The sequence below is a fragment of the Macadamia integrifolia genome, chromosome 8 (assembly GCF_013358625.1).
Source record: "Macadamia integrifolia cultivar HAES 741 chromosome 8, SCU_Mint_v3, whole genome shotgun sequence".
Taxonomy (NCBI): Eukaryota; Viridiplantae; Streptophyta; class Magnoliopsida; order Proteales; family Proteaceae; genus Macadamia; species Macadamia integrifolia.
In genome coordinates, this window is record NC_056564.1 from 15,513,717 (window position 1) to 15,532,832 (window position 19,116).

The 19,116-nt window shown below is 41.3% G+C and overlaps 1 protein-coding gene across 2 annotated transcripts in view; it reads left to right on the top strand.

The window, feature by feature from the left end:
- Nucleotides 1–19,116, top strand: part of LOC122086327 (NPC intracellular cholesterol transporter 1-like) — a 116,804-nt gene that overhangs the window by 35,959 nt on the left and 61,729 nt on the right. For both annotated transcript variants that reach the window (XM_042655090.1, XM_042655091.1), the window contains exons 9-13: nucleotides 1,608–1,684; nucleotides 1,766–1,883; nucleotides 2,695–2,778; nucleotides 6,614–6,709; nucleotides 6,840–6,941. In XM_042655090.1, the coding sequence (XP_042511024.1) occupies nucleotides 1,608–1,684; nucleotides 1,766–1,883; nucleotides 2,695–2,778; nucleotides 6,614–6,709; nucleotides 6,840–6,941 (477 nt within the window). The remainder of the gene's footprint in view (nucleotides 1–1,607; nucleotides 1,685–1,765; nucleotides 1,884–2,694; nucleotides 2,779–6,613; nucleotides 6,710–6,839; nucleotides 6,942–19,116) is intronic.

Below are 19,116 nucleotides of genomic sequence, written 5' to 3' on the forward strand. Positions count from 1 at the left end.
ACTCCTTTGCCATCCATCTCCGTCCTCAAGCTTCCCTTGCGAAGAAGAAAAGGAAGCCCTCTCCTTAGCTCTTGAATCTCTCAACACAATTCCACTGTTGCCAGGTCTGTCTAACCACTAATAGCTCTTTGGCTCGAATTTTCTCTACCTTGAGTTCTCTATATGTTCTTGAACTGTGGTACACTGGTACCCATTTTGTTTCCTCAATCGATACTGCCAACAAATGCCGCAAAGTTGTTTCCTTTATGTCGGTAGAGCTTTCAAGCTAAACTCAGCTCTCTTTTTCTTGTTGGGGACCCTAACGGTCTGTTTTTAACTTTCTAGATCTTTGTACTGATCTTAATTGGAACTGTCGCGTGATTAGTTTTTTACTACTATGGATTCTTCTAGTTTAATCAGGTAGTCCTGGAAAACTGGTTTTATTTCTTAGGTTTTTCCAGGCTAGGACCAAGTTTTATTTAACCTTCCTCCTCTGATCTGGTGGCCCCCCCAAAAAGTCTCTTCTTTCTGCTAATTTCATCCCTTTCTTGGTTTCCTCGAAAAAGGGGATCCTATTCTATTCCCTTTGCACCAGATTCTAGCTTTGTAGGCTGGATTTTGACATCTAATCGCTTTTTGTTGGTATATGAGATCCGGATTGCTGTGGGATTTGCATTTTTGTGGCAGATGTCATTCTTTTGGTGCTCTCCATGTATTTTTCTTTTTGTCTATGAGGTGTTCGATAAAATGCCAAGTATTATTAAACTAAAGAATGTATTCTAATCAAACATGTACCAAATAGTGTTCACATACTCTGTTGGGAATGTATTCTATGTTATTAGAATGGGAATGTATACCAAACACAGCCATAATATTTTGAATAATACATGAACAGTACAGAAAATATGATTGAACAAGAGCCAATCCGTATGAAAAGGCAGAAAAAATGGGATTGTTAAGTAATACTACCTCTGGAACCCTAATATAAGACCTGATCCCAGCAATACTAAAGAAAATCATGTATTTGCCCAGGTAAATCCATTATATATTATTTGTAAAATAAGAAACAAAAAAATTGAATTCTTTCATGACCTTATTGATCTAACGGACCAGGAAAAAAGATATTACCTTATTTCTATGAATGCTTACTTTCCTCATCGAATTAAATTCTAAGGGGCAGGAATTGATGTAGATGATGTTATGAGGAAAATTTCTACTGGTAGTGTGGACAGTTCTATGTCTGAATCGGAAAATAAAATTTATATTTCTTAATCATCACAATATATGAAAACTAATTTTGATCAAACATGTGTTTTTTAACTTTTCTTCTTCTAGGTTGAATGGCCTTTTAGGTTTGATGTTTGCTTTGCGTGTTTAACTTATTTGTGAGACGCAATCTGTTCAAGATAAATAATTTATTTAATTTTTGATGTTCATTGTGTTCTTGGAGGTACACAACATCCAACTGTTTACCTTGATTAAATGGAATTTCGGTCCTTGTTTTGGGACTTCCTTGAGACATTTCTGATCAAATGTCAATCAAATGAAGTTTAGTGCTATCGTTGTTTTAAAGTTGTTGCCATTGGTTGCACTGCATAATTGTGTAATGTCTTTTTGGTGAACATCAGATGCATGAAGTGCTTCCTGGAGTGGTGAATGGAGTCCAGCTTTCAGTTGTGCAGGGATATTTGTCAAACTTTTACAGGTCCCTGCTTACGTTTTGAATGGTCTGCTTGGTAGTATTATGTTGGTGTTTTCTGATGTTATGGGTTGCTTACCTTTTCAGGAGATACGGAACATGGGTTGCTAGAAACCCAACTCTTGTTCTGTGTTCATCAGTAGCTGTTGTTCTTCTACTATGCTTGGGACTAATACGTTTCGAGGTGGAGACAAAGCCTGAGAAGGTATTGTATGGGCTTGTCACGCTTTATTATGTGCTTCACTAGTGCTCTATAACTGTCATTTTTTTTCTTCTAAATTTTGAAATATATGGATGGAGTTGTTGATGTTACACCCTCAATGTAGAACCTGAAATACTGATGAAATTGGGAATAATGACTTGTGTCAAACTTGAACACTAGCCGGCTTCTATTTATTATAAATGAGATACAAGTACAAGTACAGTTCTGCCCTTTTGGGCCATTCTACCCTCATACCCATAAAACCACTTTACAACAAATACTAATGTTGTTTGTATTTTCTATATTATCTATATTTGTTTGGAGATACTTGATTTATCCCCAATCTGTGGAATCTTGAAGCATTTTTTGTTTAGTGTTTTCGTAGAACCACAGGCTTGGATGCATAATTCTTTCAATCTGAAGCTCTATCACAACATATGATCAAGTTGCGATCTTGTAAAATGTTATTATTGAGAGACAGCTTGTTCATGGGGGTTATTTTACAGTAATTGTTTATCCATATATCCATTTAATTCCAGTGTCATTCAGAGTATGATGTTTTTTCTTGAGGTTATTTGGAATTTCATTTTGAAGTCAAAATTGAATATTTTTCTTTATATATCATGAAACTTCTATGAAAACTTCAGTTACTCAATTTAGATGTTTATTTACTTTTGAAGTGTGCAGTTGTAGATATAAATGGGGTTTGGGAGTAACTTTTACCCTTTTGATGATTGAACTTGTAAGATTGTTTGATCAGTTTGGGTTCTTCTATCAAATTTTTTTTTATCAACTTTCTCATGTTTAATTGCAGCTATGGGTGGGTCATGGGAGCAAAGCTGCAGAGGAGAAGCATTTTTTTGATAGCCACCTGGCCCCTTTTTACAGAATTGAGCAGGTATTTGTATTTTTTGTGTTCTTTTACTAGTGTTTAAATTTTATATCACCTTAAAATGTGATGTAAAAGTTATTAAAATTTGTTATCACTTTCATGTATTACTTTGGTGGAAAAAAAAAAAACCTTTATGGACTGTTTGGTCCCCCTTTCGAGATTTTTTTTTTTTTTTTTGGTGAATAAGAAATTCAATGCCAAGGGGAAAGGGGGGGGGGATGTACAAGACCCCGAGGAGAAGGAAAACACAAGAAACAATGCTACAACCCCTATGGGGGCAGGGGTAGGGTTGAGCAGAATAGAAAAGGGTATGCCCTAGGAAGCGACGAGTCTGTTTTTAGGGGAGTACACAATAGGGAGACATTGGATCAAAGAGAGTTTGGAGGAGACCTCGAAGTGATGGCATTCCAAATCTTATCAAATGGTTTGGAGTTGGAAGTCCATCTGTGAAGGTTACACTCCATCCAAATTGATTGATAGTAACCCCGAAAGCGAGCTTACTTGCAATGCCACATATAGAGAGTTCCAACGAAGGTTATGTCTATTCAAATCCATTCTCCTGAGAGGGGAAAGGGGGGGATGTACAAGACCCCGAGGAGAAGGAAAACACAAGAAACGATGTTACAACCCCTAAGGGGCAGGGGTAGGGTTGAGAAAAATAGAAAAGGGTAAGCCCTAGGAAGCGACGAGTCTGTTTTTAGAGGAGTACACAACAGGGAGACATTGGATCAAAGAGAGTTTGGAGGAGACCTCGAAGTGATGGGATTCCAAATCTTAACAAATGGTCTGGAGTTGGAAGTCCATCTGTGAAGGTTACACTCCATCCAAATTGATTGACAGTAACCCCGAAAGCGAGCTTACCTGCATGCAATGTCACATATAGAGTTCCAACGAAGGTCATGTCTATTCAAATCCATTCTCCCGAGAGGGGAAAGGGGTTCCTCTTGGCAGGACAACATCTAGCAAGAACTTGCTTCTAGATGGTGGAAGTGAAAGGGCACTCAAAAACGAGGTGGTTGGTGTCTTCGGAGCCATTCCAACAAAGGCAATAGGCGGGAGGACAATAATATGGCGGTAAATAAGGAATGGGTGGGGAGACAATTGGAAAGAGCTTTCCAAATAGTGAAGCTATGGCGGGGGATGTGAAATTTGAACTAGATAATTTTATGCCAAGGGGAAAAGGGGTCACGGGCCCTCATAAAATGCCAAGCGGAGGAGGAGGGAGTCCAAATGATTGTCTTCTCCGCCAAAAGGAGTAAGGGGGAAGAGAGAACCATATATTGGAATGGGGAGGTATGACAATGGGAGGAGACCGGGAACCACTAGAGATGATGGAGGAGACAGGGTGTTCTTGGCTAGACCAGAGGAGTAAAGTGATCTAGACCCCACTGATAAGTAAAGAACATCTGCTACTTATCAAGCCAAAGGGAGGTGGAAAGACCGTTTCCAATCTTGCAATGGATGGCATCCATGGCAAGTGGCCTAGCTTGGAGGATTTTACGCCACACTTAAGAGGAATCCTAGGTAGGAGGAATGGTCCAAAAAGAGTCTTTATGGAAAATAGAGGAGTATACCCATGAGACCCAATTGCTGTTTTGCTTGGAGACAAGCTTTTAGACTAGTTTGAGAATGCCCATATTGTTGGCTATTTTGATCATTCTTAACCCAAGACCTCCTTCAACCTTGGGAAGGCAAACGAAAGACCAATTGATGGGGTGAAGGAATTTGGCCGAATCCACACCTTTCCAAAGGAAGGTGCAAAAGAGGGATTCGATGGCCTTGATGGTAGATTTGGGAAGCTCAAAGACACCAGACAAGTACTTGTAAGAGGATTGGACCACCAATTGGATAAGCTCCAAACGACTGGCATGGGAAAGGAGTTTACTCCAAAGCTGAAGCCTTTTGTGAATGTGATCCAACGTGGGAGTACAATGGTGGGCTGTGAGCATGGTGGCAATCAGAGGAAGGCCCAGATATTTGACAGGAAGCGAGCCAAGGGAGAAACTGGTAAGCTCACGAAGATGAGCTTTAGTATCATTAGAAACCCCTTAAAAGAAGAGAGGGGATTTGAGGAGATTGATTCAGAGACTAGACAGAGATTCAAAATGAAGGAGAGAGGACATAATGATTTCAATGGAGAGGGGGTCAACTTTAGAGAAGATCATGAGACATGAGGTCATCTACAAAGGCAAGATGAGTGAACTTGAGGGCTTTGCATTTGGGTATGGGAGGGATGAAGAGTCATTAGTGTGGGATTTAATAGATTTAAAGAGGACTTCAAGGGCCAAAGATAAAAGGAAAGGGGATTGAGTGCAGCCTTGTTTGATGCCCACAGAAGAGGCAAAGTAACCCGTTGGGGAACCATTAACAAGGACAGAGTAGTTAGGGGAGGAGATACTAGAGTAGATCCAATTGAAAAAGATAGGGGGAAGGACATAGCATGCAAGACTTGGGAAATGAAATCCCATATGATTGAGTCAAAATCCTTATGAATGTCAATCTTGAGGAGGGAACTAGGGGAATGAGATTTTCTGTCAAACCCTCGCATGATCTCATTGCAAAGAATGATATTATCTACAGGACTTCGGTCAACAATAAAGGCCGACTGGTTGGGATTGACATGGGAGTCAATGACAACTCGGATCCTATTTGTGAGAATCTTGGCTATGAATTTATACAAGAGATTGTGAAGGGAAATGGGTCTGAAGTCGGTCATCGAGGAAGCTTCCTCTTTTTTAGGGATGAGGCAGAGAAATGTGTGATTGAAACCTTGGATTAGGCAGGGGTTAAAAAAGAAGCTTTTGATAGAAATGATGAGATCATTCCCATTATCTCCCAACAAGAAGAGAAGAAGCCTATGCTAAATCCATCCGAGCCCGGGGGTTTGTTGGATTTGTGGAATGAACGACAACCATGATTTCAGAGTCAAGAGGGAATGGATTGGAGGAAGGGCATGAGGTGGTTGGGGATGAATTTTTTGAGCAGCAAGAAGGGAAAGAGGTCAAGAGGAGGCCGAATGATATCCATAAAGTAGGAAACTGCCTCCGGCTTGATGTCCTCAAGGCTATGGAGGAGGGATCCGTTAGAGGCTGAGAGCTGGGGGATGTAATTGGTGTTGGTCCTAGCTTTCAATGATTTATGGAAATAGGCAGAATTTGAGTCGCCAAGCTCAAACCACATGAGAGTATTTTTGCTTGAGGAAACTTTCTTCCTAGGCTAGCAGGGGGGAGAGCTCAAGAGAGGTAGCTTTTTAGTTGTGCATGTAATAAGTTACTTCTCTTTACTTATTATGCTTTAGATGAGGTTATAGTTAACTATGATAGATGAGTTGAGCTCTTTAAGTATTTTTTTGGTGCATATTCAGAGAACACTTTTGATTTTTTTTTTTTTTTTTTTTTTTTCTGCCTGAAATTTCAATATTTTTTTTGTGGACACATCCATATCCATCTTTTGTGCTGTGTGTCAGAATATTTTTCTTTTTCTAATTTTCAATGGACAAATATCATTGCTCCAATGTGTATTTGAATGGTATTCATCTTATTGCTAGATGTTGGATCTCATCTGACCTTGAATCCATACCCCGTAGTCCTCATGACATTATTCTAGAATCCCAAAATCAGGATTGAGGTTATATTCAATTTACTTTCCTCTTTGGCAACAAGGGGTCTTTCATTTTCAAGATTGGATTTTAACCTTTTGGAAAATGAATATGCATTCCTTGTCCAGTTTTGATTCGTGTTTCAGTGTTTTTCGAAAAATTTCAGTTATATTCTTATACTTATTTATCATATCATGATTTCGCAAGGAATTAATGGCCACTGAACGTCTACTTTCTTTTCAGCTTATATTAGGTACTATTCCAGATTCGAAGCATGGGATGTCACCCAGTATTGTTAAAGACAACAATATCCAGTTACTCTTTGAAATACAGAAGAAGGTTTAGTATCACCTTGATTTGTAAACCATGAATTCAATTATTTATCCTACAAGACATGCTTTGCCACTTCCATAGTGGTACTTAATTATATTTTCTCAGCTAATTTACACCATTTCCCCTAAATTGGCAGGTTGATCAAATTCGTGCTAATTATTCTGGCTCAATGGTATCTCTAACTGACATTTGCTTGAAGCCACTTGGTCAGGATTGTGCGACTCAAAGCATTCTTCAGGTATTACTCTTTCATAATTCTTCAAGCATATTTGTTTCTCTTCTCTGCCCAAAATTCCAAAGGTGGTGGGTCGGGTGGGTAGTTAGGTTTGTGGACTATATTAACCAAATCATTTGTGTAAGTCTGGTAAAATTTTAGCAAGATGTTTGTTGAGAGACGCTACATGGCATGACACGCCTTTGGCTTCTGATTACCTCATTGGCTCATTGTATGAGTACACTTGATGGTCATGATTTTTTGTCCTCGTGTCACAATTTCGAGTTAATGGGTTCAAGGCCATGCATGATCCTCTTTGTTGTATCAATGGATCATAATGCTCTTTTGATTTTTTTTAGATACTGTACCATGCGGTCATTTGTTTTGTGCTATGTGATGCAGTTGGCACTTGGGGATGTTGTCACTGCAGATGTCATTGAACCTTTGGTTCACACTAAACTATGTGGTTGAGGTAGCTCAGAACATTTTAAGTAGGCACTTGATGATGTATGTCAGTATGGATATTAGTGCCGTTGTTGACAACGCATCCTTTTCTCACATCCATTTGAGTTGCCAACATTGCCTTCTAAGTTAGGATGGATGTAATACATTTCCTTTGGTATGGTCTTCTTCCTTTCCTCCTCTCCTTGCGAGTGTCTTGGGTCATGAGCAGGACCCATACACAGATCTAGGTCCAATAATTTGCCGTGTACTTTAAGTATTGATCGGTTGAATGTAGCCACATCCTGAATTGTACCTGGGAACCAATCTGGTCAGATTGCATTGGCCTATTCACACGAACATTGGCAGTCCAACTGAACCGAGCAAAAGTCTGATCGTTAGTGCCAATGGATAGCCCTATCACTTTGCATAATATTACCATATCAGAAAAAGAAGCAGCAATCACAAGAGGGAGATACAGAGACGAAGAAGAGGAAGTGACTGCAGAATCTTGAGAGATAGATGCAGCCCTCCTACCGACAGCTTTATTAATAAGAACCCAACACAAAACAGATTTGGAAACTAGTTTTAGAACAAAACATGAAACTAGATCCTTGGACAAGAAGAATTACAACTCAATCTTATCTATCCTAATATAGACAAATAACTTAAGTTGACTGGGAAACAAAATAATAAAAATAAAGCCAAATCACAGTCCCCACGATAGAGATATTCCTCCTATCGTTGGAGACACATGTGAAATAATGTACCCCCACGGTAGTTGGGGTCCATTCTACTTTAACACTCAAGCTGGAGCCTACAGATCTCCCCATGCCCAGCTTGGAACAGTTCTTCCGGAAAGTAGGACCAAACAAAGGGTTTTACATCACCGAGCTGAGCAGAAGATTTCATTTGTTATGTTAGAAGTATGGTGTGAGAAGGAGTCGTGGAACGGTGATTTTAATAGATGTGTTGTATCGTATCGTATTGGATAGACGCAAGATACATTAAAATATGTACGGAAACAATCAAGAAACATATGGAAATTCTTAGGATATACGCAAAATATAGTTTTGAAGCATCAAACACTATAAATAAGTTATATGTAAAATATATCATGTATGAAAAGGAGAATGAAGTACGGAGAGACAAGTGCTTTAATTGATTATATATAAAGGATGAGGTTTCTTGCATATACTAATACCAATTTTTTTTAGGTATCGTATCGATAATTAAAGATAAGATACGTATCGAAGGATATGGGAGGATACTTAAAACCTTGAGCAGACCTAAATGATGAGTATTTTTTCTCCCGAGTTATATTGTTTCAAGATTGTGAGTGAGTTAGAATGAATTCCCCCTTTATACTTGTGGTTTTCAAAAGTTTTGCTGTTTCTTGCAAGTTTCGTGATATTTTTTTGGTGATTGGACCTTCTCCTTTTGTGTTGGGAAGAAATTTGTTGGGTAGTATGTGCACTCCCCTTTTGGTGTGGGTATTCAACCAGCTGCCAGTGTGTCTTCACACAATGTTAGAAGTTAGTGGACAAATGGAAGCCTCAATTGGTGGAACAAGTGGTGTTACACCCAGTTCAGTCATTATGGTGAACACCAACGCCCACATATCCATTGTCAATTTGGATAATGCAAACTACCTGGACTGAGCTCACTTTGTTAGGTTATCCCTATAGAGCTATGGGAAGTTGGGTTTACATCGCTAGCAAGGTTCCATGTTCAGGTTTCAACCTTGGCCAAAACCTAGGATTTTTCTAGGCCAATAGAATATTAAGGTTTTGAGGCCCAAAAATGATTTTTTGACCCTTTGTGTTTCCTATTTTTAGGATTTTACGCCTATTCCATGAAGTAGTTTCACTAAAAAACCACCCAAAATGGTACTTGTGGTCAAGGTTTTAAGTATCCTTTTGTATTGGCCGATAGCCTGATACCAACTGATATGTATTGTATCTTTAAGGTGCCGTCATACCGATAGGATACCTAAAACAGTACATTTAAAAAACCTCATGTTGCATACATAATCAATTGAATGCACTTGTCTCGTTGTACTTTATTCTCCTTTTTTACATTATATATTTTACATATTTTTTTATTTATAATGTTTATGCTTCAAAGTTGTATTTTGCATATATCCTAAGCATTTCCAAATGTTTCTTGATCATTTCCATGCGTATCTAGCATATCTTGCGTCTTTTTGATACAATTTGTCTCTTAAAATCATCCTTTTGATATGATACCCGACGCCGATACTTTAAACCTTGCTTGTGGTTTGGACGAAAGTTTACTAGTGTACATTGAATGCTACTGTACACTAGCCCTATTTCGGGAAAAAAACTATTACCTTCAACCTCCAAAGTCCAATTGTGGAAATCCAAGTTGTAAAAGGGTTGAATGAGTAGAAGAATGCAAAAAGTGGGAAGAAATCAAGTGATTTGGAGTTTTTGGCAAAATCCCAAGGTGTATTGTTGAAACCAGTTTTAACTGTTGGTTTCATCCTAGACCATGTCTAATTGTCTTGGTTGGAATTAAAGCTTCGATCGAAACTTAAAACCATGATTATGGTGCAATTCGGGATCCTCTCCCTAGTGATTCAGCATATCGGAAGTGGGAGATAAAGAACTCAACGGTTTTGACTCGATTGCTCTTTTCTTGGAATCCTGAAATTGGTAGGAGATTTATGTGTAAGGATGCTGCCAAAGATATTTCGAACATCGTAGCTAACACATTTGATTGTGTTGGCAATTGGTTTATCAACTCCTCCCACCGACTATCACAATGCAGCAGGGGAAGGAGGTCAAGAAATTGTGATTAAAAAACAAGGCTATACCAACAAGGCATCCAAGGTCACAAAGTCAACCAAGGTGGCTGGATGCTTAGGCGGTCTGAGTACTATAACACTGTTGTTGGTCTTTGGGAAGAGTATGACCACTACATGGATCGCCATCTGTCTAACCTTGAAGATGAGGCCAAGGTTTATAGCACCTTTGAGGAGTGTCATAATCCTACTTGGTGGGCTAAACCCAGAATATGTACCAATTTGGGTGCAAATTTTGGGTAAAGCCCCCCTTCCATCTCTAGATGAAGTGTGTGGTCATTTGCAAAGTAAAGAAACAAGAAGGGTGGCTATGGAACCAACACCACCCCTTGAGAGATCTGCCCTAGCCTCTACATCATAGCGAAGTTGGGCTGGTGGAGGATGGGGCCAAAATTTGAGCTGTGGGGATGACAAAGATATACTCAAGTGCGAACATTGTGATAAATCCCGAGACACTAAAGATGCTTGTTGGGAACTGCATTGGCATTCCCTTAAACTGACACTTGGTGGTTTCCGAGGTGGTAGATGTGGGCAAGCCAGCCCTCACATAGTTGTGGCTGCCAGAGCACATGTAACATACTTCCAGACCTCAAGGGGACAGTTACTCCCTCACACAAGATGATATTGTAGCCTTTTGACAGTTATGATACAGTCGGCAGCTCTTTTCCACAGCTGCGTCCTCTCTCTCAGTCAGGTACTTCGGCCTATGCCCTTCATGCCTCTACTTTTGTGCCTTCCTCTTGGGTCATTGATTCCGATGCTACCGATCACGTGACCGTTATGTTTTTAGTATTACGGCTCCTATACTGGTTGCTTTGATAGAGATAAAGTTAAAATTGTTGACGATTCTCTTTCTTTTATCTCCTGTAAGGGTATTTTCGTGTTAATTCCTCCCTATCCCTTAATCTTGTGCTTCATGTCCCAAAATTTGCTTCCAATCTTCTCTTTGTCAGTCGTTTTATCAAATTCTTGAATTGTTGTGTTACTTTCTTTCCTTCTCATTGTCTGCGTAAGGAATTGGTGACAAAGAGGATAATTGGCAGTGAATGTGAGGAAAGGGGACTATTACCTCCTTGATCTCGTGCCTTCTGTTTTGAAAAGAAAAAACACAATCATTTGTTTGTGGGTGTCGTGATAGTAGTACTGTTGATACTGTGATTCTTTGGATCGACGTTTGGGACATCCCTCCTTTTTTGTCATGAAAAACAATAGCCCAACTTGTTTTCTTCTGTTTCAATTTCCCATGTATTTCAATGTGAACCATGTTTGTTTGCTAAACATTATTGGTCTTCTTATCCTTATCATGGTAATCGGTCTGCTACTTATTTTTATGTTGTGCACACTGATGTTTCTTGACTGTATTATCATTAAAAGTTTTGGTCATTGATAAACCTTGTAGGGGACCGACCCATAGTTCTACAAAATATATTTATTGTCACTTGTTGATTGGTACCTATAACTAGTTTGTAACATAATTTTTTGGAAGGTTAGGACTCAAATATGTTTTGGATGTTTATGAATGATAAATACACAGTAGTACGCACTGATATTGGTGGTGCTTACGAGGTTTAGGCATACATTCATTTTTCATATTTCTTAACTAATATCAGGTATTATGCACTAACACATGTTGATAATTACTGATATCTAAATCCTAGGGATGGCCATTCAAGTTACTGTAACTGTGTTAATTTTCCTAAGTATAAAAATATTTGTATTGCCTTTGTGGACAAGTGGATTGACCCAGATCTGAGGTACAACTCTTACACGTCATTTCGGACTTTATCTACATAGAAAATTGATTTTTTGAGATATGTTGAATGACAAATTTTCTTGGGGGGCATATTTCTTGCACGGTCTGTTTAAGATTCCTTTCTTAGATGGCCCTAAAAATGTGCCATTAGGAAAGTTTTCTGGATCTCAAACTTGGTGGCGGTGCACTTTACCTTTGACTCATGCGCAAGGATAAGAATTTCGATCTCAAGGCAGGTTTCGACTGGTTTCGATCCAGCTCGAAACTGAGATATGGGTTGAAACTTGTGAAACCTGGTCGTAACCATGGTTCAAAATCTCGCTGAGATCTCGGTGATTTTGTATTTTTTTTTTCTGGCCGAGACGATATAGGCTACGAAATACATTTTTTACATGGTCTTGGTCAAAATCTTGGTATCGTCTCGGCGAGATACTGGAATGTTACATTGTAAAGGTTTATAAATACCTCATTTCGTCTCGCCTGTCTCGTCTGTCTCGCTGAAATCTCAGTTCCATCTTGCATTTCGAACAGAAACTCACCATATTGGGCTCTAATTAGCCACATTATCACACATATTGCCTTCCCAATCACTCCTACAACAAGATTTACACATTCCAAGCTTAAGAAAGGTAAATTTCTTTCCCCAAAACCATTTTTTTTGAAATAGTACATAAATAAATGTTGGATGGGGCTAGATTTTTTATATGTTAGACACTAGAGGATGATCAATGACCTCAAGGAGTCGATTTATTTATTTTTTTAATTTTTTTGCTTTAAAAATGAATTTTTCATTAACATAAAGTGTTATTTTTTATGGTAAATATACCTTTGATGGAAGTCAATTATATATATGTTACTCACCATTGGCTGTTCTACGACTCTATCGGAGTGAATTTTTTTTTTCAGCGGTAATTATTAATTTTAATTTTTGGAAAATTAGAAAAATAGATTGATAATTGAAAAATAATTTTCAAAATAGGAAAAAATATTCTGCTTTGATTTTAAATATAAAACAAAAATAAGAGATTATATTAAAGTGTTTTGAAGCATACATGATGTTTGTTATGTTATACCATATTTGATTTGGTTGTATTATGTCATTAAAATATTTTTTAAAATTAATTAAAAAATAATTTTATGTAAGAAAAAAAATATTTTTTTTGATGAATAAATAATTCATTAACCAAAGAGACGAATGAAAAAATACAGCCCCAAAAGGGAAGGGGGAAGGAAAGAAGATCCTCATGGGGAAACAAGGTTCCGGATAACAGAGCTTGGAAGCTCCCAGGAAGCAACAATATGACAATTTCTGGGGGAGGGGGAACAAGGCGCTGTGATTCTTGAGACCTCCGTTTTGACATCGAAAAAGATGGAATTCCAAATCTTTCCAAGTGGACGAGAGTTGGAAGTCCATTTCCTATGATTTATCTCCATCTAGATTTGATATAGAGTGGCACAGAAGGCCGGTTTTCCCAGATAGTTGCAAATCGTCTTCCCTTGGAAAGTCATATCCATCCAAACCCACTCCTTTTGGAAAGGAAGGATTCTTCTGTTGACTGGTCAGCATTTAGAGATAACAAGCCTCCAAATGGAGGAGACAGGGCAGGAAAAAAATAGGTGATTTGTGTCTTCAGAAGCAGAGCCACAGAGATAGCATAAAGGAGAGACCTGGATGCTTCTTTAGATTAGGAAGGCTTGCGTAGGGAGACAATTCATAAAATGCCTCTAGGCAGTGAAGCTTTGACGCGGAGTATGATGCCTGAACTAAATGAGCTTATGCCAAGGGGAGGTGGTTTCATGAGCTCTAATATAATCCCAAGCGGACTTGGCACTGAAGATGCCACTCGAAGCATGGGACCAAACAATAGAATCAGATCTCCCAGGCCGAGGGGAGGAAGGCAGAGAAGCCCAGATATCAGGTGGGAGAGTAGAGGCAGGGGCTGGGGGGTTCCAAGAACCAGCACAGATGATATTGGCCACCATAGCTTGTCTGGGGACACCAGAGTTATAAATATTCCTGGCGCTGAGAATTTGAGATAGGAGCCCTTTAGGATGCCAAGGATCTAACCATAGGAATGTGGAGGCACCATCCCCAATGCGGGAAACCATAACTGTAGAGGCTAGGGATCTCAAGGAGGTTAACTTACGCCAAACCCAAGTGGCATCAGAAGGAGACCGGACCGACCAAAAGGATTCTTGCCTGAGGAGGTGCGAATACACCTAATCCATCCAAATACTTTTCTTTTTACTGACAATCTTCGATATGTGCTTGAGAAGGCCCTCCTTGTTAACATCTTTTATGTGTCTCAAGCCCAGACCTCCCTTTGATTTAGGAAGGCAAATAGAAGCCCAACTAACTCGCCGGAGGAAGCGAGAAGACTCACATCCTTTCCACAGAAAGGAAGCAAATAAACTTTCTAACTTTGTAACAACCGACTTGGGCAAACCGTAAATACTAGATCAGTAGATGTATGTAGCTTGGAGAACTGATCTGATGAGGACAAGGCGGCCCGTAAAGGAGAGGAGCTTTCCTTTCCATAGCTGGAGGCGCTTTCTAATGATATCAAGCATAAGGGAGCAGTGGTGACTCGAGAGCCTTGCAGGGATGGGCGGGAGGCCCAAATATTTGACCGGGAGAGAGCCCAGAGCAAAACCTATGATCTGGAGGAGAGAGGCCCTTAAGACTTCTGAGATCCCAGTCAAGAAGATAAGGGATTTCCATGGTTGATACGGAGACCAGACATCAGAGCAAACCGGCGAAGGAAGAGCATAATGGTGCCAAGGGATATGGCATCCGCACGGGAGAAGATCATCAGGTCGTCAGCAAATACAAGATGAGTGAGCTCAAGGTTCTTGAACTTGGAGATGGGAATGATGGAACCCTGGTTCGAAGCTGACTGAAGACTGCGGGACAAAACCTTCATGGCAAGGCAGAATATGTGGGGAGATAAAAGGGCATCCCTGGTGAATCCCGGAAGAAGAGGAGAAATAGCTCGCTGAGCTGCTATTAACGAGCACTGAGAATATTGGGAAGGCAATGCAGTGGAAGATCCAGTTGGTGAAGATTGGAGGGAACAAGTTGAGGACAGAAACAATGTAATCCCATCTCAAAGAGTCAAAAGCTTTATGAATATCAATTTTCAAGAGAGCTGCCGGAGGGTGGGATTTTCTGTCAAAGCCTCTGATAATTTCATGGCAAAGAAGGATGTTGTCTCCAATGGATCTTCCTGGGATGAAGGCAGACTGGTTGTCACTAACAAGATGGCCAATATTAGTCTTGATACGGTTGGCAAGGATCTCGGCAATAAAATTGTATAGAAGATTGCATAAAGATATCGGTTTGAAGTCATTCATTGTGTCGGCACCATCCTTCTTGGGGATAAGGCAAAGGTTTCGTGTGGCTGATGGCCTTGATCTGGCTGGGTTTGAAGAAGAAGCTCTTGACAGCTTTTATAAGATCCTCTTTAATGATGTCCCAAGTAGAAGTGAAGAAGCCCATATTGAATCCATCAGGCCCTGGAGCTTTGCTAGCTTTGTTGGAGAGGATGGCAGCAGTGATCTCATCATTAGAGGGAATGGCTCAGAGCATTGAAGCAACATTGGCCGGGATAAATTTGTTTATAAGCCCCTCGGGGATGGGCAATAGGGGGCAACTTCCTGGTTGAACAGGCTCTTGAAATGGTTGACAACCATCTCTTTTATCTCATCCACTCTAGTAATATGGGAATCGTCCGGATTGGATAACCTAGTGATGGAGTTGAAGTTATTCCTGGCCTTCAAGGATCGATGAAAGTAAGAGGAGTTTGAGTCTCCTAATTCCAACCAATTGATAATGGCCTTTTGCCTTAAAAAACTTTCCTTTTGGGCCATAAGAGATGAAAGGTTTTCAGATACATATTTCTCTTCCTTAACTAGAGAAGTGTCCAACTGGTTAATTGAAGACACATCTGGATAGAGGTCAACCTGTTCCTGCAATCATTGACAAGAGAGGAGATGATGCTAAAAGTGTTAGTATTCCAAAGCTTTAAAGCTTCCTTGGCATTTCTGAGCTTCCTGGATAAGGCAGTGAGAGGGGTTGAGTAAGCTTGAACAGGCTTGAGCCAAGCTTCCTCAACAACTTTTAGGAAATTTGAGTGGGATGTCCACATGTCAAAAAATTTGAAGGGTTTAGGCGAAAAGGAGATGTATGGATGGATTGAGAGGAAAATGGGACTGTGATCTGAGATGGATGGAGGCTTAAAAGAAGCATTGGAGGAAGGGAAGGCAGATAGCCCGGCCTCATTTACAAGCATTCAATCAAGTTTGCAAGCGATGCGGGATGAGCCCATTCTTTTGTTATTCCAAGAGAACTCAATGCCAGACCATCGAAGGTCATCCACAGCTATATCCTCGATGCACTCGTTGACGGATGCAAAATTAGTCATATTTAGACACCCTCCCCCTTGTTTTTCATGGGCGTGTCGATCAACATTAAAGTCTCCACAACTTCCTTAAGGCCTAGAGCCCACTTGCCCAGCGAGCGAGTGAAGATCTTCCAAAGGGAGGATCTCTCAATCATGCTGTTGGTGGCATAAATAACAGAAAAAGAAGGAGAAACTGAGGGCGGAATCAGCAATGGAAAGATGAAGGATTTGATCGATGGCAGAAATGGTGATAGAGAGGATTTTGGGATCCCAGAGAATGCTAATTCTGCCATTGGGGTGGTGGGAATGGTTGGTGAGGAACGACCAGCTAGGGGCAATGGAGGAGGTAAATTTTGAAAATTGGTTTTCTTTAATGTGAGTTGCCAAGAAATAGTAAAATCTAGGACGGAGGTCCTTGATGAACAGGCGAGTGGCGGCCTGCTTAATAGGGGAGTTCGGACCCCGAGTATTCCAAACCAGGGCCTGCGACTTTAGGCAATGGGAGAAGGAGGCGACTCATGTTCTGCAGGGAGGGTAAAGGCGGTGGTAAGGGGAGGGCGGGACTTGCTGCGACGCTGATAGGATCTCTGAGAGGGAGCTTTTGGAGGAGCAGGGGAGGCGGAGGGGTTGGGCTTCACAGGGGGTTTCAAGTGTGGCTTTCTCCCCGGATTCTGACGAGGCTTCTTGGCAAGAGAGCGGTTTGGAGGAGTAGCTCTGTCAGGTGAAGAAGGCGGGTTAGCTGAAGTCCCCAGGGTTCTCAGAATTTGATCCTGGAAGAAGTATAGTAGGATTATGGGCCTCATGGGTAGCATGCAGGGCTAGAGGGGGCGAAATGAAATGAGGCGATGGGCTTTGATGATGGGCCGAGGCTGGGGTGTAGCGAAATGTTGGGAGGTCACCGTTTTCCAGAATAGAAGATGGGTCTTTAATAGATGGTTCGACCAGCGGATCAGTTGGACCAGTCTGGGTGTGGTTCAAAGAGAGGGTGACAGAGAGGTTAAAAGGTAAAGTGGGACGATCCTCCTCAGAGATAGCGCTCACAACGGCCTTTTCACAACGTAGGGCAGAGGGGCAACTTTCAGCGATCGGAGGCTTAGACGCCAGGGATTTGTTGTCAGAGGAAGCTTCCTCAGAAGAGGCAAGATCTTCAGTAGAGACGGAGTCAGGAGCCAAGGTATCTGAGGGGTTATCACTCGAAGAAGTATTTTCTTGGGGGCCGATAGGATCGCTGGCAGGAACACGGGTAGGGAAAAGCTGCTGGTCCAACTCTTCTTCTGGTTGCAAAATCGAGAATCGATTTTGTCCAGCGGGCAAAATCTCAGAAGGAATCTCTGGCCGGAGCCTTGTAGTGGCGGTGGAAGCCAGCGTAGGACAGCGGCGCCTTGCACGACCTCTTCCCCTTGCCGGGGGAGTAACAAAAGGCCGATCCTTTGTTATAGACATAACCGATCGATCTCGGCGGTGGAGACTTCAATGGGAGCATCCACAAGGCCTTTGAGAGTGCATACAGCCGTGTCGTGATTAAAGACATTGAATCGCAAGCATTGGGGGGCGCCAGTCATAGTGGACTGGTTGTTGAAAACAGGGGCCATCGCCTTCTTGGACAGAGATTGAAGAAGGAAGAACAGCTGACGCCGACACTTTGACGCATATCTGGGCATAGGCCAAACGATCTTTTTTATTTGTTCTAATGTCATAGCAGATAGGGGTACCCAACACGGAACCGACGGTGCTCAGCCCTTTAGCGCACCAGAAGTGCAGAGGATGCCCCGGCAGCGAAATCCAAAGGGAGATGGTGGAGTAGTCCACCCTATTCAGAAGGAGCTGCCTATTCCAAGACCTGAGGAAGATAGGCTTGCGACCCACCAACCAGGGGCCCCCTTCCAAGCAGCGAACCTTATCTCTGTCATGGGAGAACTTAAATAGAAAGAACCCATAGTCTATCAAGAAGATGTCTACCGTCCCTGCAGGCCTCCATTGATTCAGCAGAGAGTGCTTGATCAGATTGAAGAGAGGGCGGCTGCCCAGGAAATGGCCAACAAGGGAGGAGAACCATCAGGAAACGTCATCATTGAGAAGGCCCGAAGGACATTTTGCTAGCAGGGAATCTCTAATAGGGCAAGGGGGGACGAAATGAAGAGGGAGACCGTCGACAGGAGCAGCGACGAAAAAGCTGTGTTGGGAATTCCAGGCTAAAGCAGGGGGAGGGGGAGGTGTTTTGATGGAGAGAGGTAGAGGTCAATGGGGGAGAAGCGGGAGGGGGTTCAGAGGTGGGGAGCCAAGAGGAAGCAGTAGGTGGAGGAGGACCTTCGGCAGGGAGGACCACCATGGAAGGGTGGAGGTTAGGCCATACGGTAACTGTTAGCAGCCAAGCCAGAAGTTTAGAGTTGGGGGTTTGGAGTTGAGAATCCATGATTCAACTGAACTTCACACCAGCAATAAATCATAAGAAACCTTAGTTCTTCATTTCAAGAAAAGAAATATTATTCTAATATTTTTGCAAATTTATGTTTTAAGCATGTTTATTAAACTTAAAACAAGCTACCCACCAAGTTTCAGGTTAAAATATGGCCTTTTGACCATCGAAACAATAAACCGAGTCCAAAAAAATAAAAAAACTACGCCAACTCACTGAGATCTCGTCGAGTTGGTGATTCTGAACCCACCGAAACATCGAAACGCCGAAACGAAATGAGATTTCAAACCTTGGTCATAACCAGGTACTCTAGGGGCAAAATTTGACATGTCATGGGCTGGTCAAAACTCGTCGAAACT